Source organism: Antechinus flavipes, chromosome 2, assembly GCF_016432865.1.
Source record: "Antechinus flavipes isolate AdamAnt ecotype Samford, QLD, Australia chromosome 2, AdamAnt_v2, whole genome shotgun sequence".
NCBI lineage: Eukaryota > Metazoa > Chordata > Mammalia > Dasyuromorphia > Dasyuridae > Antechinus > Antechinus flavipes.
In genome coordinates this window covers 441,460,956-441,485,599 of record NC_067399.1, presented here as the reverse complement: position 1 = coordinate 441,485,599, position 24,644 = coordinate 441,460,956, and the positions used below count along the sequence as shown (strand labels likewise).

The 24,644-nt window shown below is 43.0% G+C and overlaps 2 protein-coding genes across 2 annotated transcripts in view; one reads left to right on the top strand and one right to left on the bottom strand.

Annotated features, from left to right (window-relative positions):
• The window catches only part of SAMHD1 (SAM and HD domain containing deoxynucleoside triphosphate triphosphohydrolase 1), a 56,819-nt gene extending 51,792 nt beyond the window's left edge, over window positions 1-5,027 (top strand). Inside the window, exon 16 of the mRNA XM_051979261.1 lies at window positions 1,943-5,027. Within this exon, the coding sequence (XP_051835221.1) occupies window positions 1,943-2,074 (132 nt within the window). The 3' untranslated portion in view covers window positions 2,075-5,027. The remainder of the gene's footprint in view (window positions 1-1,942) is intronic.
• TLDC2 (TBC/LysM-associated domain containing 2) lies at window positions 4,090-13,146 on the bottom strand. Its single transcript, XM_051979266.1, has 6 exons — window positions 13,029-13,146; window positions 10,531-10,680; window positions 10,028-10,180; window positions 8,663-8,758; window positions 6,652-6,725; window positions 4,090-5,750 (listed from the first exon to the last, which is right to left on the bottom strand). The coding sequence occupies exons 1-6, from the start codon at window positions 13,059-13,061 to the stop codon at window positions 5,615-5,617; spliced, it is 642 nt and encodes a 213-aa protein (XP_051835226.1). The 5' UTR covers window positions 13,062-13,146; the 3' UTR covers window positions 4,090-5,614.
• Window positions 13,147-24,644: the final 11,498 nt, after the last annotated feature.

The following is a 24,644-nucleotide window of genomic DNA, read 5'->3' as shown; positions in this document are numbered from 1 at the left end:
GAGGCATTATCCCAAGCTTCAAGTTTTTCATGTTGCTGCTTTCAGAAAGAGATAGTTTTGTGCATCTGTAAGTTTTCAGTTCTTCCAAGGTGATGTGGTTTAAGAAGAGTCATTGCTCTTCTGGCCTGGGCTGTGGTGTGTGAGTGACCACAAGTGTTCTTACCCTTGGAACTGTGACCAGGGTTTCTGCTCCATGGTAGCAGTACTCCCTAGTGTGTTAGTGCTCTTCCTCTCCCTGGGACTGTGACCTAGAACCATGTGTGGCCATATACCAGCATCTCATACCCAGCGCAGTGAAGAGCTCCCTGTTCTCTCTTTCTGGGCCACCTGTAATTCCGTTACAGTCTGTGGCCTGAGAATCTGGACGCTGCTGAAGCTGATTCAGGCACCCCGCCAATCTGGTCATCCTGCTGCTGGCTCGGGATGGGGGCTCTGGGATGTGGATAGTGCTCCATTCTCACCTGGCGAGACAGACTTTCTATCAGTCTTCTGCATTGCCTTGAGATACGGAATTGTTTTATCCTGACTTTTTGTTGATTCTGCTGCTCTAGAATTTACTTTGAGGCATTATTTTAAAGTTGTTCAGAGGGGATTTTGGGAGAGCTCAGGCAAGTCCCTGCCTTTACTCCTGTCTTAGAGCTGCCCCTCATTTTACTATTTTTCAAGTAATAAGTGCTGTGATGATTAACAGCATTTTAGGTAAAGCAAAAGAAATAGTGGAACTTAAGCTATATATATATGGGTAAGATTCGGGCTCATCAAAGGAATAACGTGGATAATGTAATGTGTTTGTGTAAAAATCAATTTGATTGAAGTCACAGGATGTAGTAGGTATTGAAGTATACCAGATTACCGAGAACTCTGTAAGCCAAGACTTTGGACTCTTTTTTTTTAGGAGCAGTGAGAAGTAGAGTTAAGATACCAGTATTACAGGGAAAAGATACACATGAATATTCTTACAGAAGTATTAATGAGTCTTGGTATCTGCCCAGGTGTAACAAAGGAAGAATGTTGTAGTGACTTTTTGCCATTATGAAAAATAGGGAAGCTGAGGAAGAAGAATGAGGATGTGCTGGTATGAATAGGAGACAACCCAGCTGTTCTGGACCTGCAGAATCATGGAATAACCAGATCTCAGTGTGGGAGGGTGTGATGGATGTCTTGAAAAGCAGATGGCTATGCTAAGTTTCCTCCCCCCCCCAAAAAAAAAAAACAAACTGCCAAACTTTTAACTTTTTTCATGTGACACAAAGCAAGGATTCATATCTCAAGACATCTAGAAGAGATTTCCTTTCCACCATGATGGCAGTAAACATAGCCAGTTTGGGGGCTGCTCCTTGAGTCAGGAAATTGGGGGGGGGATTCTTCCTCAAAATCCCAGCAGCATTTTGTTTTACAGAGAAAAGGTGTTTCAGATAACAGTCTGAGCCATACTAATGAGACCCAGGATTCTCCACTGTGGTTTACTTGGTGGGAAAACAGTCCCCTATCCAAAGACATGTGCTCATGGCCCCTTAGGGACTAGACAGGAAGGTTTAGTGCAGACCACCCCCATTTAATAGAAATATAGTGGAGAACCCTTGCTGGCAGTCAGCAGTGTCATTCTATGACAAGGAAGGGGGTCTGTAAGACCTGACAGTGATGCTTAATGCTTTCCCTTTTGAGAAGGCTCCTTGGACTCATGCAGCCAAGGCAGAGCTCGGGGTGCTGAGCTTAGGCTGAGGATACAAGGGGAGGATACACGTCCTCGTCCGGGCTCTGCCGCTAGGTTGCTGTATCCCTCGGGGCCCGAGCCAGCCAGTTGCTTCACCTCCAGTCACTGCGGAGGAGCAGGTCGGTTTGGTTGAGCTCATTTTCTGAGTCTAATAAAATTGTATCTATCCGCACGTGGAGATTAAGTGCTATAACTCTTATCGTTTTTTTTTTTTTCCTTGAAAACTAGGATAGTGATGTTGTGGCCCCAAAACTAACACCTATGAAAGCAAGTTGGAATCTCCGGTATAGAGACCAAAGTCCAGATCGTAATAGAGAGCGTTCCAACATCAAAACCAACCTTTTTCAGGGAAAAAATTAATAGAATGGGAATTTCCACTTATCATCTGCTTCTTAGAAAGAGATCTGCCCAATCACAATGCTGCAAGAAGGTTTCATCGCATCTATCCTCTCTTCCTTGGCCTCTTCAAACAAAGCTGTTGTGCATATATCCCTCCATCAGAAGCTGATCCGAATGTAAATAAATCATACCAGCTTTTTCTTTCAAATATACTTGGGGAGCTGAGAGCTACAAACAGGGAAATTTTAACATAATCAATATTTATAATAAATTCCATAGTAATTTCAAGATTTTAGTTGCAATAGAGCCATTTTATGTGAGGGAACAAGAAAATTTTATATCACTTAGGTATATATACAGACTTCAGGAAAAGCATTTTTCCAAATTTGGCATGGTATCTATAACTCTTAATTCTTTATGTTTAAAAAAGAAGAAGAAGAAGAATCATCCTTTTTATACCCTCAATTCCTGGGGGAGAAAAACTGTCTTAAAAATTTATGGGAAAGGGGCAGCTAGGTGGTTCAGTGGATGGAGCACTGGTCCTGAAGTCAGGAGGACCCGAGTCTCAAACACTTAACACTTCCTAGCTGTGTGACCCTGGGCAAGTCACTTAACCCCAATTGCCTCAGCCAAAAAAAGCAAAAAAAAAAGAAAATGGGCAATAGACTTGGGTTGTGGGATGCGGAACTGATAATGTCCTTCTCCAGCCCTGGTTAAAACAGCAGAATCCTTTAAACCCGGGCTGGCTCTCTGAGTGCTGCCTCCAGTAAGGTACCAGACCTCATCCTGCTGGCTAGTCTTCTGAGGACTTAAGGGAAGGCTTGTCTGGAGTTGGCACTTTGGAGAAAAAGCTGTTTCTAGGGAAGATGCCCCAGGCTCCATTGTTCCAGACAATCTCAGAGTCTACCCCAGGGCAACATTGCTCCTCCTTCAGCTGCATGACTTCCCTTTCACTCACCAGATTTCTTATTTCTGAATAAATAAGTCCGGAAGAAGTCACAAACCACCAGTTTCCCAAAGCTGGATGCAGAAGTACCACTGCCTCCACAAAAGAATTGTGCCCAGATGTTTTTCTGGGAGAAGGACCTGGCTTTGCCGACGCCCTCGGGACTTTCTCAGTGGCCAGCTGGGCCGTTGCCGAATCCCCTTTCCCTAGGGTGACCAGAGTGGGAATGGATGATTCAGGAACCTTTTGGCGTATGTGTGTGCCCCAGTCCTGCAGTGGAGTCCAAGGCCTTACGCAGGCGTTGCGGGTTTGGGAAAAGGGGAGTGCAGGCCGTGTCCCCAAAGCAGTTGTGCTCAGGGATTTCCAGACTGTTCTCTGGAAAGTAAAGTCTTCCACACCCTTGAAGACCAAAATCTTCACAGAACCCTCCACGATCCCATCTGGAATCCTCTTTGCCGCTTCTGAGGCTGTATGGCACAAACGTACTTCTCGTGTTCAGTGCTGTAACTGTGTGCTTCCGTGTCCCAGTATCTTCACACCTCCAGGTCCCGACATGAGGCCTTACACAAAATAGACCCAGAAACCACGGCGTCCCCTGGCCTCTGATCTTCGAGGGGATTCTCTCCAGAAGTCCAAAGGGACGGCCGCCTTTCCCTGCTCAGGCTCCCAGCTTCAGGATCACACAGCAAGGGGATTGGGGCAGTCATCAAGCGGATATGGTATTATAGGTCAAAAACCGGTGGGCATGGGGCAGCTCGCTGGCACGGGGGCAGAGCACCAGCCCGGGAGCTTGGAGGTCCTGATCCAGAGCAGCTTCAGACTAGCTGTGTGACCCTGCACAAGTCACTTAGCCCCAATTGCCTCAGGTGGGGAGGGAGCAAATAAGGATTATCTATACATTATCTTCCCTCAGAATGAATGAATGAATTGGTCAGCTGAGTAAGAAAGTGCTGCCTCTGATGTCTGTCCTCCAATTCTTTTTATATTATACAACATGGAGTTCTTAGGACCTTGAACAAATCACTTTGTCCAATGACAAGAGGAAATGAGGTTAGGGAAAGGGGTGGCAAAAAAAGTGATGTTCTCAGAATTATTGTGCTGTATAAGTGTTTTTTATTCAGATTATGTATCCAAGGGCAGGAATGTAATAACAAAGATTGTATTATTTCTGCAAAATGCTATTATTGAATCATGCTTGACTCTGGAACTTTATATCCTAATGCCCTGTCATTATCATGCACACCTTGGGGAGGTAGGGGCAGAAGATCAAAATCTGTTTGCATTTTTGTCCTGTTGAGGAAGATGCACTTTATTTTATGTTTGCCTTCCTACTTAGGCTATTAGATTAAAATTTTGCTTAAGAAACACTTTTGCTGTTGGTGTGCAAACTTTGGTAATTCCATCACTGGAATTAAATAGTCTCTTGTTAAGAGCATAGCATTTTTAAAAATTGATTACTGTGACAGGTGTGGAGAAACACAGCAATGAAGCTTTATGAATGTATCTCCAAACAATCTGATCTCTCAGAACTTCTTTCATGCTATTTGTCATTATCCATCAGATACTGGACCCATGGCTTACCCAAGATTGTTCTTTCATCCAACAAGAGAAACCTGTTTCATCTTGGCCACAAATGTTTCATTCTCTCATCAACCCATTTGTCCTGTGAGTGTAGATGGCATTTAGCTCAATCTGTGTAACTTCATTTCTATGACCCAACTTCACAGGAATAAAAGCCATGAAAGGGAAAAGTCTTTTAACAATGGAGGGAAAAGCAGGTACTTGACCAGTAGAATTATCTTAGTTTCTCGTGCCCAGACTCACAACCTCTGCTGAGCAATATCAGGAGCAAAGGAGATTTCAGATGGATCCTTCTTAGATGTCCTCCTTGGATATAGACCACAGTCTTCCTCTCCTGTCTCTTAGAACTAACTCCTTATGGTTGGCCTGGCATGTGAAAATATTTATAATGTTGATACTGCTTGACTCTGTTGTATTTCCACAATAAAGAGTTTACTCTGGGTTTCAGCCTGATGTGGATTTGGGTACTTTGTAACTATGGTAGACCAGCCCATGGCAGCTGCAGGATCTTAAACAAGGGAATGCATAGTGGGTGTTTGAACCTAAATGTGATCTCTCCCCCACCTAAGCCACTTCTTAAATCATCTCCTGAATTTGAGCATTGCTTGGATTGGGGCAGAGAAGTGTACTAGCCATGAAACATCATGGTCACTGTGTCCATAGTAGTTACTATTTGGAAAAAATTACAGGATAGGGCAGTGTTGAGAGGAATTAAAAGAATGGTTTTCCAGTTCCCTGGACCCTGAGTAGAGCTGTCTTTATTGGGAACTTTCTTCTTTTTGTCAGATTATCTGGAAGTTTTGAAGAGGGCTACCCATTTGCAACTGGAATATTCTTCTAAGATGGTCTCTAGCCCCCATGTTCTTTCCCTAGTTACACAAGCCATCTGATAAATGGGTACAGCAGATGTTCACAAAGCTAACCAAGGAACCCGGGCCAACAACTTAAACTGCTCCTTATGCTATATGCTGTTAACCTGGGGAAAGAAGTAGTGAGCAACAATGAAAAGGTCAGTCTTTGCCAGCCTGGGGACATCAGCCCAAGGCCCAGGCCTCCAGTTCCTGTACGAAGAATTCTTCCCGGCTCGCCAGGACTTCATTGTTGAAGGTTGCACAGGGGCGGCTGCCACCGTGGTTCAGGTCCCCATCCAACCACAGTCCAAACTGGCCACTGGAGACAAAAAAACAACCCTGGTCATCAGGAATGCTTCTGGTTCTCATCACCAAATCACATTTGGCTTAAATACACCTGATTGACAATTGGGGCCATCTCCCACCAAAGCTATGATGTGATGGATCCTTTTTCTGTTTTTTCTGCCAGCTGCCACTCCCCAAGTCAGATACCCATAAGATAGAATGAATTCATGTGCAGTTTCAGAATTGGGCAGCTAGCTACACTAAGGAGGGTATTTGCAATGTTCAGTTTTTTAAAAACATTTTTATTGATGTAGTTTTTACATTATCTACATTTCCCAAATGTTCATCCTCTCCCTTCTAGAGAATCATCCTGTATGTTAAAATAAAAATAAGAGGAGGAGGGGGCAGGAAAACAATTTAACAAAACTGATCTAAAAATGTATACCTGTGGTTTCCATATTCAGACCCACACCTCTTATTTGCAATATTTTAAAAGGCCATATTTAACTCTTATCAAGGAACGAACCTGTAATGTTGAGTCTTCAGGTGTCAGTGATAGAGAGAGGAGACCTATTTGAGACAGAATTCTGTTGCCCCTTATATCTTGTCTATTGAATCTGTAGCTCAAATTGGTTTTGCTTATGTTCAAGTCTCAGCTCCTTTGCTAAGTGTTGCCCTCTTGCTAAGGAGATCTCTAAGGTCAGCCTTGACACCTGCCATATAGTGCTCATGTTTGTTTTCAGTGGAAGGGGAAGGATGGAACTTAATAAACTGTGCTGTTCATACCTTGTAGGAATTGTATTATCTGCAACTCTGCTAATTTTGAGCAGCCCTCTGGCAAGATCTATAGATCTGGCCAGACCCTCTGTCTTACAAAGAGCAGGGAATAAGAACACAACACCCCTGAGACCCAGTAAGATTTATAGAAGGCCTACCTGCCACTCCCCATCACAAGCAAGTCCAGGTCTCCTTTCACAAAGAAAGAATTACTTCCCGTCCACTTAAATACCTGCAACCAGAAGAAAAACTTTGTTAGTGATGTGGACCTAAGTAAGCACTTAGCAATACCACTGGTGGCCACTTGATGGCAAGAGTTAGAAGGAAAGCTTCCACCTGTCCCCAGCATTTCTCTGATTTTTGAATTCTGGTAGATCATTTTCCCATCCCAGCTAAGAGAAAGCCATGTGGGAAAAGAAGATTAGGGGTAATGGGGAAAGCTTGAGGAGCAGGAAAGCTGACCTTCAACCCCACGCCTCTCATTTGCTGGCTGGCAAATGTTGAATTGATCATCCAATCTCTTCCAAGACTCAATTTCCTCATTTTAAAAATGAAGATGATGGATGATCTCTGGCCTGCCTATCTCATAGCATTTTTGTCAAGATTAAAAGCAATCAAAGGTGTATGTGAAGTTTTTGAGGCTTTGTTTTTTTTTTAAAGGCCAGATTATTGAAAGGTCCGCTAGGTAGTAGGTTGATGGAACTCTAGCCCTGGAGGCAAGAACCTCCCCAGTTCCAATCTGGCCTCAGACACTAGAAATTGGGGCAAGACACTTAAACCCCATTAGCCTCAGTTTCCTCATCTGTAAAATCCTTTTTACAGTTTCCTTTAGTTTTCCTTTTAACTGGAAAAGGAAATGGCCAACCATTCCAGTATCTTTGCCAAGAAAACCCAAAAGGAGTCAGGAAGAGTTGAACATGGCAGAAAAAAACAATAGCTAGTTTTACTGTAACATAGAGTTCATGATAGGGTGTTGCTTGAAACAAACTAGAAACTAGGTAGGAACCAAGTTGTGAAAAACCTAAATGACAAGCTAAGAAAATTGTTTCATCCTAAATGCAATGGGGAATCACTGAAGGTTGATATTGGTGGTGTTTTTTAAGCAAAGAGTTGTCCCTATCATTAGAGCTTAGCAAGGTTATTTTGACAATAATCATAAGCAGAGCTTATAAGGCATTTTAAGGTCTGCAGAGCCAAATATTACATTTTTATCCTTACAACAATCTTGGAAGGAAATATCTCCAATGTACAGATAAAAAAACTGAGGGAGCCAAAAATCAAATGACTTGCTCAGGGATTCAACTGTGTGAGAAGTAGGATTTGTAAATTCTAATAGACTTGTGATGGAAAGTGCCATTTACAAGAGGTAGAATGTGGATCAAAGCACCTAGACCCATATAGCAAACCACTTCTCGGGATGGCTATGTTCAAATACCTTTGCTCAATCATTTTTCAGTTATATCCGAGTCTTCGTGACTCCGTTTGGGGTTTTCTTGTCAGAGATACTGCAATGGTTTGCCATTTCCTTCTCATTTTACAGATGAGGAAACTGAGGCAGACAGGGTGAAGTGACTTGTCCAGGGTCCCACAGCTGGCAAGTGACTGAGGCTGGATTTGAACTCGGGAAGATGAGTTTTCCTGACTCCAGGCCCAGCACTCTGCGCACTATGGCACCACCTAGCAGGCCTCTGTTCAAATATCTTATCATAAATCTCCTGCTTGGCCCTGAAGAACAGAACTAAGACCACTGCAGGAAAGTTATAGAGAGGGACAGTGTAGTTCGATAGAGGGCTAACTTTGGGGCAAAGTGGATGGAGCACTGGCTCTGGAGTTGGAAGACCTGAATTTACATCTAGCCTCATAATATTACTAGCTGTGTGACTCTGGGCACACAGACTTTGAAAACCCTGATTGTCTTAAAAAAAAAAAAATCCCCAAGTGTTAAAGTTAACCAATAATAAAATAAGCAGCTTTTCCGGGTATGGCCGCTGGACGCCATCACAAGGTGGTCTGCCCTGTTTCTAGTTCCCTGTATTCATCCCTAGCAGCTCCTGGCTCACATGGACCCTACGGCCCTTTTAGTATCCATCTTCCCTTTCCCTTCGTTGGTAAAGTTGTGTCCATGGAGACAGAGGCCCCGGGGGACACTCCCAGACCTGGGGAGCATACCTTCAAATGTGGGGAGAAGGAGAACAGGAAGGTTTCTCCAGTGCCATAAAAACAGCTGCTGACCCGGATGGCTGTCGAGGAGAAGGCACCAAATATCTGGAACAGGAAGCAGAAACATGGCTGGCATCTGCCCAGGCCTTGCGGGGAGAGGAGGGAGTGTCCTTAGGGAATCTTTCACCAAGGACTGTCCCATCCCTGCCCCTACGCAAGCCTGGTTCTTAGTGAAGGACTGCGGATGCTCGGATCTGTACATAGTGCCAATCCCTCCACACACAGAGCATCCCTCAGCCTATACAGGTTTCCTGCCTGGGACGCCCTTCCCCTTCTCTTATTAAAACTGTTGCTATTGTGGCTCTTTTCAACAGTGAGGTGATTCAGGCCAGTCCCAATGGTCTTGTGACGAAGAGAGCCATCTGTCCCGCGAGAGAGGACTGTGGGGACTGAGTGTGGATCACAGCACAGCATTTTCATCTTTCTATTGTTGTTTGCTTGTTTTTTGTTTTCTTTCTCATTTTTTCCCTTTTTAGTCCAATTTTTCTTGTGCAGCAAAATAATTGTGAAGCTATGTATGGAAGAATTGCACATGTTTAACATATATTGGATTACTTGCCATCTAGAGGAGGGGAAAGGGGAAAGGGAAAGGAAAAAAATTGGGACACAAAATTATGCCAAGGTGAATGTTGAAAATTATCTATGCAAAGAATTATCCATGCATATATTTTGAAAAATAAAAAGCTTCAATAAAAGGAGAAAAAAAAGAAAATTATGCACATTTTAAAAAATAAAAAGCTTTAATTTAAAAAAAAAATCGCTCCCATCCTTAAAGATCTAGGATGTATAATCTCCCTTCTAGAGAATCATTCCAACTGCTCCAGCCCATGCTGAACATTTACAACGTTTGGAGTTTGAAACATGCAGTTTAGTTCCAAATTACATACTATCTTGTCTTTTTCTCTAATGGTTTCCTGCAGACAAGTTCTGCTTCCCCACTAGACATACTATGAGCTCTTCAAAGACAAGGATTGTTTCCTTTTTTCCCCTTCCTAACATTGGAACTGAGTGAGCCCAGAGCTAAATATACCAAAAGTTCTCAAGAGATGCTTTAAAAAAAAAAAAACTTTTTTTAAATTAAAAATCTTCCTCCAAAAGAGAGATTGTTGATGAGCTGATGTATCCTCTCCTCCACTCTGTCCTTTTCTTGGGGAATATAGGTGAGGGTGCTTCTGGAGAGACTGCCTCCAGAGAAAGAACCTTATCTCAGGTGGGGGCAGGAAGACCCCAGTGGGACCTCCACCACTCAAGCCTCCGTCTTAGCCCAGCCCTCCAGAAGAGACTTCCAGCACCGCTAGGCCAGACCCCGCTTACCTGCCCATCCCTGTCCCTGAGGACCAGTAGCACAGGGGAGCTCTGGCCCTCCATCCTCCGATACAAGCTCTTCAGGCTGAAACCATCCCTTGCAGTGCAGTAAACGAGAGTCCAGGAGTGGCCAGTGAACCGAGGGGGAAAGTGGGGAATGAGCTGGGGACAGAAGGAGGACATGAAGGGGTATTCTTCCTCAGCCAAGGTTAGGGAAGGATTAGGAGACCAGCGGGACTCGGGCCAGGAATGGAAACCAAGGGAGGCTGCCAGAACCATTGCTTCCAGTTCTCTGCCTCAGGGCAGCCATGGGGAGGGGTAGCACCTTTGAACCCCAAACCACTAGTGAGTCAGGTGGGACCAACATGTCACCGTTTCACAGATGGGGAAAACAGCAAAATAACCGGTCCTATTTCCCACAGCAAGTTAAATGACAGAGGCAGGATAACAACCTAGCCCTCCCCACTGCCAGCCTCCTCGGGGCTCAGACCCAAAGTCCATAAATCCCATACCTGCCTGAACTCCTCTGCATGAAGGACTTTGCTCTCTCCCAGGGTGGGGACCCAAGCCTCCTCAATGCCGGGACCCTGGGCAGTTGGCACAACTTGGGGCACAGGCTCGTCCTCGGCCTCTCCTGGCAGTGGGTCGTCTGGTTGGCTGGGCTGTGGGAGATACAGACAGCATGGACAGGAAAGCAGGGGGGAAGGCGGCCTGTGGACATTAAGTCCTAGAGACTTTAGAGACCATCTTATTTGAATCTCATTTTATGAGGCGAAATGATTTCCCTAAAAACACATGGTGCAAAACTGGGTCTCTGATATAGCTAGGTCTGAAGCCTCCCACACGGTTAGCCCCTGCCTCTTTCCAGCTTCTACCATTGCCTCCCAGTTCTGGCGCCCACGGGACCATCTTGTGAGACCCTTGAAGGCCATAGGCTGCTCATACCCCCAGGATGGGCTCTCTTCTCAGGGGCAGCCGCCCTCCAGCTCAGCTTCTCCTTCTCCACAGGGGAAAGCAACTCCCAAGTCCCCAGGACATAAATTTCCTCGGCTCCCTGGGGAGGGACATGGGGACATTTTCCGTGGAGTTGGGCCCAGCTGAGGTTGGTGTCCTAATATAGGGACACAGAGACCTCTGGTGATCCCACAGGCAAGGTTTCTCTGCTCCTGGCCCCTTGAGCTTGTGCTGTTCTAGGGGAGAGGTCAGATTACAGGTTTAAAGGCAGGTGCCAGCACATCCAGAATCCCTGCCCTTCTTGTACCCACAGTCCTTCCTCTCCAGGTGTCAAGGACAAAGGCCTGATAACTCTGCGTGTGTGTGTGTACACAGATGTACAAATGTGAGCTCATACATCATCAACGTATGAAAGAGATCTAGATTTAGAATCAGAGAATCGGTTTCAAATACAGCCTTGGTCACTTACTATTTGATTTTTTTCCCCCTCTGGGTATCAGTTTCTTTATCTCTCAAATGAGGAAGTTGGACTAAATAAAGTATTCTTAATCTAGAGTCCACAAACTTGGATGGGGAAAAAAATGACATCTTTATTTTTACTAACAGTTTATTATTTTCTTTAATTCTAAATGTAGGCCACAAGCCACAAAAGTATTAGTAATAATGCCTGTGACTTTGTCACCAAGAAAAATCGCAAATATTTCCACAGCCTATTAAAATCATTGGAGATATTTTGAAATAGCATTATGTTCAGCACTACTTTGAAGTTATTATAATTATTAGACCCTTTAATCTATCGGTATTTGAAATCTATGATCTTGTCATTTAAGGCAGCTAAATGGTATAGGAAATAGAAAGATCTGAGTTCAAAGTTATTATAGTTATTAGACCTAATTTATCTATATTGTAAACATATGTCATTTAAGGTGGCTAAATGGTATAGGAAATAGAACTGAGATCAAATCCTGTTTCAGATACTAGCTGTGTGACCCTGGGTAAGTCACTTTACTTCTATTTGCTTTAGTTTCTTCATCTGTAAAATGGAGTTACTGCCTACCTCACAAGCTTATTGTGAAGATCAAGTGAGATAACATTTACAGAAAGCTTACAAAGATTAACAAAGCTCTTTGCAGACTTAGAGCTTTGTAAATGTTAGCCATTATTATTCATGTAGAAGCACATGAGACAACTATAGCACAAACTTAGTTTCTGAAAAATATTTTGATAATGATATTTCAAGATAATTGGTTTCTTTTGTAATCCTGTGCAATTTTTTTATGTATTTAAAAATATTATTCTGAGAAGGCCGTAACAGGTTTTGCTAGGGTGCCCAGGACACCAATGGGAGACTAAATGGGCTTTAAAGTCCCTTCTTGTTCAAAACCTGTCGTGTGTGTGTGTGTGTGTGTGTCTGTGTATCTGTGTGTATCTGTGTGTGTGTGTCTGTGTGTGTGTGTGTGTCTGTGTGTGTGTGTTGTGTGTGCGTATCTGTGTGTATCTGTGTGTGTGTATCTGTGTGTCTCTGTGTGTATCTGTATCTGTGTGTATGTGTGTGTGTGTCTGTGTGTGTGTGTGTGTGTGTGTGTGCCCTCTCCAGCCAGCCTGACTCCTACCCTGAAGCCCTTTCCAGCCCCTCCAGGTGCCCCTTGCAGAGCCTGGCCCCCGCCAATAGAGAGCCCATGCTTCCCCTCCCCCGAGCCAGGCTCCAGCTCCCTGGAAGGCAGTGTCAGGCCAGGCCAGGCCAGGGCACCGGGGGGAGCTTCAGCAGGACCTCCTGCGAGGCTGGTCCCATCCCAGGGAGGAACAGCCCAGTGCCTCGTCCCCCACCAACAGCTCTCACCCGACCCTCCCTGCCCGTCGGGGAAGGGAAGGGAAAGCCACCTGGCTGTGGGCCCAGGCTAAGGCAGGGATGCCGAGGGGTTAGTGGGGCCAGGAGAGGCCGGGCCTTAGGAGAAGAAATGAGGGGAGCCTCCCCACTTCCCGGCCGGCTCCGGGCATCTGCCGCTTTCAGCTCGGGGCGGCTGAGGGGGGAGGGGGAGAGGGGAACGCGACCTACCAGCTGGGTGTACCGCCATCGGAGCCCTCTCATCCTGCTGCCTGGGGCCGGGCCGGCCGGGTCATGGGCAGCCTCAGGGCGGGGCAGAGAGCAGCTGAGGGAGAAAGGAAAGGGAGCACCTGGTTGGTGGATGACACTCTGGGCTCGGCAGAGCTGCCCTTTGCAACCTTCCCAGCCTCACCCTGCCACGGGCAACTCCTGCCCCACTGCTGCTATCTTGGTAAGGCTGGGCACAGGCTTCAGGCCTTGTCCCCCAGGAAGCCTGCCCACAGGACTCCCGAGACACGGGGGCGTCTTCATTGACATCTGAACCTTAGTAAGAACCTAGTCTAGTCCCTTTATTTTATTGAGGGAAAATAGGAAGACTGTGAGAAAAAGGGAGACTCATAGCTAATTAAGAGCAAAACTGGGATTAGAACTCAATTTTCCTGACTTTTAGCTTTTTCCTGTAAAGCTTTTAAATCCCCTCTCAATCATCCCTTCTCCCTCTCTGCAATGTCACTCCATCTCTTCGCTCCTTCAAACGTGGCAAGATTTTTCCCTACCTTAACAAAAGCAGGTTGTAATCTTGGCAACAAGATTATACGATGTTCAATTCTGATGGACATGGCTCTTCTCAACAGTTTCAGTGATCTTATGATGAAGAGAGCCATTTGCACCCCAAGAGAGGATTGTAGTAACTGAATGTAGAGCACAACATATTTTCACTTTTTTTTTGTTGTTTGCTTGCATTTTGTTTTCTTTCTCATTTTTTCCCTTTTTGATTTGATTTTTCTTGTGCACCGTGATAATTGTGGATATATGTATAGAAGAATTGCACTTGTTTAACACATGTTTAATTACTTGCCATCTAGGGGAAGGGTGAGGGAAAGGGAAGAAAAAAATTTGGAACACAAGAGTTTGCAAGGATGAATGTTTAAAATTATTCATGCATATGTTTTGAAACTAAAAAGCTTTAATAAAACAAACAAATAAATAAATAAGAAACCAGGGCAGCTAGATGATGCAATGGAGAAAGCACCCACCCTGGAGTCAGGAGACCTGAGTTCTTTTTTTTTTTTTTTTTAATTTTTAAATAACTTTTTATTGACAGAAGCCATTACAGGGTAATTTTTTACAGCATTATCCCTTGTATTCACTTCTGTTCCAATTTTCCCCTCCCTCCCTCCACCCCTTCCCCCAGATGGCAAGCAGTCCTTTACATGTTGAATGGGTTACAGTATATCCTAGATACAATATATGTGTGCAGAACCGAACAGTTCTCTTGTTGCACAGGGAGAATTGAATTCAGAAGGTATAAATAACCCGGGAAGAAAAACAAAAATGCAAGCAGTTTATATTCATTTCCCAGTGTTCTTTCTCTGGGTGTAACTGCTTCTGTCCATCTTTGATCAATTAAGGCTCTCTTTATCGAAGAGGTCCACTTCCATCAGAATACATCCTCAAACAGTATCATTGTTGAGGTATATAATGATCTCCTGGTTCTGCTCATTTCACTTAGCATCAGTTCATGTAAGTCTCGCCAGTCCTCTCTGTATTCATCCTGTTGGTCATTCCTTACAGAATAATATTCCATAACATTCATATACCACAATTTACCCAACCATTCTCCAATTGATGGGCATCCATTCCTTTTCCAGTTTCTAGCCACTACAAACAGGGCTGCCACAAACATTTCGGCACATACAGAGGAGACCTGAGTACAAATGTGACCTCAGACATTTCACACTTTCTAGTTGTATGGCCCTGAGCAAGTCACACCATCCCAATTCCCTTGCTAAAAGGAAAAAAAAAGCCTTCCTTTGACCATGTCATACCCTCAAGCTATCCTATGCCTTCCCTTTCCTGCTAAATTCCTAGAAAAAGTAGTCTACACTTTCTGCCTCCACTTCTTCTCCACCATCGTTCCTTCATTCCTGTCCTTAGACCTTTTCCTGACTCTTGGGACTTCACCTTGTTCCCAGCAGCTCTCACCCTGGAAGATACCTTTGCTCTTGTTACCATCTGCCAATGGGTGAACTCTTGTAAGGACCTCATTCTAAGGTCATGCCCTGGTCAGCCAGCATCTCTCCCTGCTCTGCCACCTGTTCTCCACACTTCTCCATCATGTCCCCTTCCTTCCTGTCCCCTTGATTTTCAGTAATTTGGAGGGCTAGAGGCATGGAGCACCTCTTCCGGAGGAAAGAAATTGAATTTCCAGCTCATTCTACTTTGCATTTGTAGCTCTACCTGGATTCAATGCCCCTGGACAAGTCCCAGGATGACTCATTTCTCATGTCAGTATTGTGCTGCTAACTTAAGCCTTATCTCAGCCTCGTCTAACCTCTGATCGGAGAGTCTTCCTTCGTGGAGGGCAGACATGGATTTGTGTTGTTTTCCCCTCAGTGCAGATGACCCCCAAATCTGTCTCTCAGTCCTAAGCATCCCTCTGAACTTGCTCACTTCTCAGATGTGCTGGAGACCTTCACTTATCTATGCCCTCGGCACCCTGAGTCCCATTGTCGCCATTATTACTATTACTGTGGATAGGGATTGGACTGGGATTTATTGGTATAGGGAACTTCAGGATGAGAAAGTTACTTCTATGACTGAATAGCTTGAGACCTGCCTAGAGTACTGAGAGGACAGCTGGGGGCGCCATAGTGCACAGAGCGCCGGCCTGGAGTCCAGAGGACTCAGTTCAAAGCCAGCCTCAGATACTAGCGGTGACTGGGCAAGTCACTCAATCCTGCCCGCCTCAGTTTCCTCATCAGTAAAACGAGCTAGAGAAGAAATTGGTAAACCATTCCTGTATCTTTGCCAAGAAAACTTCAAATGTGATCACAAAGAGATGGACGTGACTAAAATGGCTACAAGAGCATCAAGAAATTAGTCTCAAACCAGTATATATAGTCTGTACAACAGTATAGGCATTGGAAGCAGGTCTTCTAGGTCTTCAGGGCTTGTTTTCTATCCAATACAACATAACACCTGGTTATTATAGCTATTTATATTAACACCAGTTACTATTCATTCATAAAGTAGTATCGCTATAATATTTATTATATTATATTATATATGTATTATCAGCTTTTATTCATCAAGTAGTATCTCTATAGTATTTATTATACTGTATATGTATTTATTATTCGTTTTTATTCATAAAGTTGTATCTCTATAGAATTTGTTATATATGTATTTATTATTGGCTTTTATTCATAAAGTAATATCTCTATATTATTATGTTATATTATAATATATATGGTATATATTATATATGTGGTATGTATTATATAATTATGTAATAGACTTTATTACATAATTATATAATATATACCATTGTATCATATTATTATATTATTCATCATATTATTATAGATAGATGCTACATGTGCTACCTTAAGTATAATGTTCTAAATATATTATTATTTATTTATAATCTATATAATCTAAAACATATCACTTATAGATGACCATTATTAACCATAGCATAATCCAGATATATCCATGATATCATGATGGTTAACCCTCACCCCCTCATTGTTGCCCTTCTGTGACTTGTCTGTACAATTGGGCTGATGGCTCCCCTGAGGAATGAAGGACTTTCCCCCATAAGCCCCCTAGGCTCACTAGATTTACACCTAAAAGACACATAGACATTCTGGATATGGAATTGCGTCAAGGAACCGCCAAGATCCCATCAAAAATCAACTTTCAGTGTCTCCTGGGATGTCATAGCAGAATGAAGAGCAAATTCCTGGGGGGGTTTGGGGGAGTAAAATATGCTTCTATAGAGAAGATATTCACCGACAAAGCCCTCTGAGCCTCTTCTTCCAGCCTCCAGAAGTCTTGACCCTGGCAAGGTTTTCTCTGGTCGGCCAGTTCTTCTCCAGGGTGGGCAGGTTAAACCTTACTTTTCTAGTCAGGCTTCCTCTTCTCCTCTCAGTTCTGGTTCAGCTACCTGTAGAGCTGGTGTTCTTCCAGGGCTCTTATAGGAATTAGCTTAGGATCTTTCCTGCCCTTTCCAAAGCCCAGCCCCTGTTGCTTCTGGTTCCAGCTGGAAAGGCTCAAACAGTTAAGCAGTTATCAACTTACACAATAAACTTGAACTCTATAAACTCTCCTCACACTCTTACCCAGGCCAAGAGCAAGCAGGAGACTCTAGAGCTTCTCAGCTTCTGCAGTCCATCCATCTATCCATCCATTCAGTAAGCACTTAATGAGCAATTACTAAATGCCAGGAACTGAATGAGGCTCTAGGGACTCAGTAATGATATTGCCCCTGTCCTAAAGAATAACATATTTTATTAGGCTAAAGTCCCTTTTTTCCCCTAGAGAATCAAAATCCAGCTGAGATTTCACACTTGGACCTTCCTTCATGTTTTCGACTGAAGGCGTTGGTTCTTGTTAATAGGCTAAAAAATTGGGGAATTTTTTGTTTGACCTACAGGCATATATTTTCAAGGTTCTGTTCTACCTGGGGATAAAACAATACTTATACAAGAGATGAGGAAAAGACAACGATATACTTATTTGAAAATTAGAGTGATTTAAAAACAAAAAAGATATTAATACAAATTAGATTAAAAACCTAATACAGCAAGTTGGTATAGTGGAAAGTATTAGATTTTTGTATTAGAGAGGATACAAATTTATAGCCTAGTTTTGAACTTACTAATTGGAAATATGGTCAAGAGCCTTATTTTCTGTATCTTTAAAATAAAACAATAAAACTTGCAACATGTACGTCACAGGATTTGTTGAGGGAAACACGTTTTGTAAATCTTAAGATGTTATATAAATATTAATGATCACTTTTGGAAAGGGTTACCTCTTTGAGATAGCTGATGGTACAGAGGATTGAGTTCTAGGTCTGAAATTAGAAAGCCCTTGAGTTCAAATCCAGCCTCAGATAACTTATTAGTGTGATTTGGGGCAAGTCACTTATACACCTCTTGCCTCAATTTCCTTATCAACAAAATGGAGATAAAGATAACATCTATCTTACAGGATTGTTATGAGGCTTAAATCAGATTTTACATATATAAAATAGATAATTGTTTAGATGTAAAACATGTGGCAAAGCAATATATAAAATACAAATATGTGTATATATAAATATGATATAAATATTTTAAATGCCATGAGTTACTGACATGATATACCTTTGAGTCAAAGGATACTAAGGAAGAGACCCTGAAGGAGGAGCCTGGGGCCTGAAATTAGAGACTGATTGGCATAAGGATAAAGAGGTTCTGTTAAGGATTAGCTGCTTCTTAGGGGATGGAAAGAGCAGAGGACAAGTTTCCTTCCTCGAGCTTCCAGCAGCAGGATGAGGTGGAAAGAATCCTGACCTGGGCTCTGCCTCTAACCTTGTATGTGCTGAGAAAAATCACATCCTCTCTCTGAACTTCTGTTTAAAAAAAAAAAAAAAAGCAGTAAACCATTTCCTGCCCTTTATGTTTGCTCATATTTATATTCCTGGCACTTGCCGCTGCTCCTGGTACACAGTAAGGGCTTAATAAATACTTGTTGGCTGACTGACCCTCTCTCACAAGCTTATTGTAAAGATCAAAGGAGATAAAACCTAGAAAATAAGACTGGATATGAGGGAGGTATTGCTGTGATTAACTAACTAGCTCCCTTATTCCCCCAGGAAGGGCGAGTCAATTAGAAGGCCCGCTGAAGCTCTCTGGACTTCTGCCCCTGTGCTCCACACGCAGAGTAAACTAGGAGGGGCTAACTAGAGTGGGCTGACATTCAGGAAAGATCAGTAACCCTTCTCTGAGAACCAGGGACCTGCTCCTGCGGGGCCTGTGGGGGGCACTGGGAAAGGAGCAAGAGCCCTTCTCCCTCTGCCCAGCGAGGGCCCAGATCTCCTGAAGGCCAGCTCCAGGGAGGCAGTAAGACAAGGCTGGAGGGGCGCTGGGTTCTCTCCTCGGGCAGCCTGGGATCCTGGCAGGCTCTGTTATGGGAATAGCAGTCGGGTGACAGGCTGTGTTGCCTGTTATAACATGGCTGTTGCAATGGGTGTTTGGTCTACAAACAACCCATGCATCACATGGATGTCTTCTCCCTCCAGTCTTCTCCCCTCCCCCCATCCCCATGTTGTCCCATTAATTCCCATTTCTAGAGAACAACTGGAAACTTCTTGAAACTGTTGAAGCTGTTCCCGTGGAATGTGAAGTAGCCGGGACTCTGAAGAACTGCTTCAGCCTCTCACTTTCTTGCTATGAAAGATAAAAACCCCAGACTAACGACCTCTGAATTTCCTTCCAGCTCTGGCCTTCTCTCTGCCATCCTTCTGAAGCATCAGAGTTCGGCACAAGTGCTTTGAAGGTTCTGATAAAGGCCTCATTTCTAAACATAAAGAGAATTGACTCAAATTTATAAGAAATCAAGCCATTCTCCAATTGATGATCAAAGAATATGAACAATTTTCAGATGAAGAAATTAAAACTATTTCTAGTCATATGAAAAAATGCTCTAAATCACTATTGATCAGAGAAATGCAAATTAAGACAACTCTGAGATACCACTCCACACCTATCAGATTGGCTAAGATGAAAGGAAAAGACAATGTGGAATGTTAGAGGGGATGTGGGAAAACTGGGACACTGATACATTGTTGGTGGAATTGTGAATACATCCAGCCATTCTGGAGAGTGATTTGGAACTATGCTCAAAAAGTTATCAAACTGTGCATACCCTTTGATCCAGCAGTGTTTCTACTGGGCTAATATCCCAAAGAGATACTAAAGAAGGGAAAGGGACCCACATGTGTACAAATGTTTGTGGCAGCCCTGTTTGTAGTGGCTAGAAACTGGAAAATGAATGGAGGCCCATCAATTGGAGAATGGTTGGGTAAATTGTGGTATATGAATGTTATGGAATATTATTGTTCTGTAAGAAATGACCAGCAGGAAGATTTCAGAAAGTCTTGGAGAGACTTATATGAACTGATGCTGAGTGAAAAGAGCAGAATCAGGAGATCATTGTACACGGCAACAAGAAGACTATATAATGATTAATTCTGATGGACATGGCTCTCTTCAACAATGAGATGATTCAAACCAGTTCCAATGATCTTGTGATAAAGAAAGCCTTCTACCCCCAAAGAGAGAACTATGGGAACTGAGTGTGGATCACAACATAATATTCTCACTTCTTTTGTTGTTGTTTGTTTGCATTTTATTTTCTTTCTCATTTTCCCATAGAGCAATGGGCCTGGGGTCAGAAAGACTTTTCCTGTATTCAAACCTGACCTTCTACATTAAATAGCTATGTTACCTTGTTCAAGGAATTTAATTCAGTTTTCTCCCCTGTAAAATGAACTGGAGAAGAAAATGATAAACTGCAGTCTCTTTGCCAAGAAAACCTCAAATGGAGTCATAAGGAGTTGGACACAGCTTTAATTTACATGTCATATCCTCTATTACAATGCAATTCTTTGAGGCAGGACTGTTTTTGTCTTTCTTTGTATCTTCAGCACTTAGCATGGTGCCTGGGATACAGTAATTGCTTAATGAATGCTTATTGATCACCTAATCATATAACTTCAAAAATACTACAGCAAAAATATTGTTTGATGCACTGATTATTAATATACCTGTGTGACCATGAAAAAAAGAAAGGTCCCACATATGTCAACATATTTACAGCAATACTTTTTATAGTAGCAAAAAATTATAAATAATAATAAATAAAATAAATGCTCATCAAACTGTAGAATGACTAAACTAACTGGAAGACTTATGCAAACTGATGCAAAGTGAAGGGAACAGAATAATAATAATTAAAAAAAGAACACCACAATGGATGGAATAATAAAACAATCAAAACTAAATGGTTTAACATAAACATGGCCAAGCGTGGTCCCAATAAGGAATTATGAGAGACATCTCATCCAGCTTCTTGCAGAGGGGAGGACTATAGGTGAAAACCCCTGCATGTAACAGACTTTTGAGATATATTCTCTAATTTTACTTAAAAAATGTTTTTCTTCTTTAATATAAAAGAATAGCTCTTTGGGAGGGGAACAGATATATAGTGAGGAAAAAACAGGTAACTTGTCATCAAAGTCATTAATTAAATTTTTAATTAAATTAATTAACTTTTATTTTAAAAGTAAAATAGTCTGGTTATATTGGACATCACTTCTCTCTGGACTTCAGTTTCTTCTGCAAAGGCTAGTCTAGAAAGTGTTTAAATTTCCTTTCAGCTCTGATGCCCTGTGGTTCTAAGCACTCATGATTTAAGTCAACCAGTTTACAAAGCAGCATAAGATGCTTTGTAAAAAGGCAGTTGCTTTTCTCTGGAGCTCACAACTTTATCCAGTTGGTCTGCACAGCCCTTAGCTGGGAATGCTGCAGGCAATTTAGGAGGAACCCTTAAGACAGAGCACCACATTGTAGACTGGGCTAGAAATTAAGAAATCCATGTTCTAACCCTAGCTCTGCCATTAACCCATATCATATATGACCTTCCCACTCTTATAATAAAAGAAATCACCCAGGTTATACAAACATCAGATCACAATTCTTGTAGTGATAGAAGTATGCTAGTAAATGTTTAACAAGTGGCTTTTAGGGGGAAGGAGGAGATGTATGAAAGATCTACTTTTAAGTTTAATCTACATTATTAACATTTTCTCTATTATTTTCTAGAGTTTAGACAATCAGCAGGAGGGAAAAGAAAGCCTGATTTGTAGTATTTGCTGATTTTCAAATGTAAATGTTTACACTGAATATTTAATCATCAGCTTGTTCAGCTGGCTCAGCACACCCATATGAAGTGGAAAAAGTAGGGGTGAAGGGTTGAAGAGCAGCATGACATGGGGAATAGAATATCAGGAACACTGGCTTCCAAAACTGACTCTGATCCTTACTATCTATATGGTCATGGACAAATCTATTGATTTACCCTCAGTTTTCCCTTCTGTAAAATGGAAAAAATAATATTTGTGGTAGCCTCCCCCCTTTTAAGTTGTTATGAGGATAAAATGATAATAGATATAAAACCCTTGGCAAAACTCTATCACTATATAAATGTCAATGTAATTATCAAAACAATTTGCTTCTGGGAACAAACTAGATGTGCAAGATCCACAAGCAATTAAACTCATTTGCCTAATGTTTAATAAACCATAGAACACGGACCACTGGAGGAAAGGCTCCCTGTAGAACAAAAATGGTGTGAGGAAAACTAGAAAATAGTTTTGAAAAATTAATTTTAGATTGGCATCTTACTCCATATACCAAAGTAAAACTCCAAGTAGATATATGCCCTAAATACCGACAGGCACATTATTACAAATCAAGGGAGAATTAATCAACCAACAATGATTTATTAAGCATCTAAAATGTACCAGTTACTGGAAAGAAGTTTTGGAAATCCAGCTAAAGAAAGAATTATTTTTTGTAGGAAGGTTTTTATTTGTCACCAATGGGTATGACTCTAATGGGGTACTGGTAGGAGAGGATATGTCCCCCATATAGGGGAGGTCCACCATCTTACAGGGAGCAACATCCCTACTTAGGTGCCATAACCTGACTTCCCCTTTGCGGGCTCTGATGGGATCTGCCCTGGAGAGGCTTTGGCTCTCACCATCATAGAGAAGCCATCCCTTATGTCTAGAACAGACTCTCTCTTTTCACAGCAGTCTTTTGCCCTGGCCGGGCTCACCGGTAGGTAACTCTGTGGGGTGGGGCAAAGAGGCCTGGGGAAAGAAAAACAACTATTCAGAGGAGAGAAGGCACTGAGTTGTAAAGGACTAAGGGAGGGAGGAGCCCTATTTATTTTCAGTGGGTCACTGGGTTTCCAGATGAGCTAAGAAAAAGGAGTTCACTGGGGAGTCCTGGGAAACTCCGGGACCAGGTTTCTCCCGAGGAACAGATCTGACTTAAAAGGCGATTTTTTTTTCTGCAGGTTGGGAAAACATTACTATTGGAACAATGAGCTGAGTATTCGAGAGAGCAAGGACCTAGGGCGGAGGTGGGTGTCTGCACCTGTCCCTGATCTCATGCTCACCTAGGGACCCAGCCCCTGAAAGTACATCTGTGTGCGTAGGCATTCTGATGCCAGCCCGGGCACCCACACATCTCAGCACGGCAGCGTCTTGTAGTCTCAAGCAGACGCCGCAGTCTGGCGAGGGCTCTCCCCTTCCCAGGGACCCTAGTGACTTCTGCAGCTCCTCAGCAGTCGGCCTGCGTCCGCAGAGGGCGGGCCGGGTCTGCCTGGACCTTGCCGCTAGTGACCGGCTGGAAGCAGCGCGGGGCGGCGGACACCGTCTGGCCCTGCAGGAACTTCTCAAACTTCCAAACTTCCCGCCTTCCCAGAAGGGGTGATTGAGCGCCTACGAATTCAGAGGAGGGCAAGGATGCTTCAGAAACGTGTGAAACGGCTGTTCTTTCTCAAATTGATGGAAAGTGCGCAGAAAGCTCCAACATGGGCACACGTATTTGAGAGCAGGGAGGAGTTCTGAGTTCGGTCCCGGTTCTTGTTTTCCAAATTGATTGCCGGTGAATCCAGTATAACAAGGTTCGGGGACTTCAGGTCTTCCAGTAGTCCACTCAGTTCATGGTACTGGACCGTTTGGTCTCAGGAGTGGCAACAAGTGACAGGGAAGACAGATTTTCCTGCATATTGCTTCACAGGGATGTATTCATCACCATTAATGGTGAGGGCCCCATAATCATGGATGGTACCTGTAATTCCTGGGCAGAGGTCCATTTTCATCTTTTTCTGGCCCCAATAGGCTGGACAAAGGCAGACAAGGTGAATGGGAGAAGCCAGTAGGTGCCCCCATCATGGTCCTTTCTTTTTTTCTTTTTTTTTAAATTTTTTCCTGAGGCAATTGGGACTAAGTGACTTGCCCAGGGTCACACAGCCAGGAAGTGTTAAGTGTCTGAGGTCAAATTTGAACTCAGGTCCTTCTGACTTCAGGGCTGGTGCTTTATCCACTGCACCACCTAGCTGCCCCTGGTCCCCCCCCCCCCCCCCCCCCCCCCCAGCACCCCCACCACCACCATGGACTGGGAAAAGTTGCCAGTACTGCCTCCCTGGGGGCATACGAGAGAAAGGATTCTTAACAAAGCAAGGAAGAGAAATGAACAAAAAAAGATTAAGTAGATAATTGCAATGACAGAAAAGGCTTTTAAAAATCGATGCAGCTAGAAGAGAAGAGATGGTATCAGTTAAAAAGGAAATGTCATTAAATATCTGCCAAAAGTTCAATATGTGGGAAATTGGCATAAATATACAGGATGGCCCCAAATTCTTAGTGCAGTTTTTACCTACTAAACTTAAGATTGTTAAACTATTAGTCATATACAATACTATCAATATTACTACAACACTATTAATATTTTAAAACTATTAAGCTATGAAGTTTAAAACTGTACTGAGACTTTGGGGACATTATATATAAGAACAGGAACTATTTCTCAATAGATAAGTAGTAAAAAGTATATTAATTTTCAGAAGGAGAAATTCAAATAATCAGTAGTAACCCAGGAAAAAGTATTCCAATGCATTTATAATAGAAAAATGAAAATCGAACTCCCTCACAGGATAGGTTATTTTTCCTTGGGGCACATTGCTCTCCACCCAGCAATTTCCCATCAGCAGATGCTAATT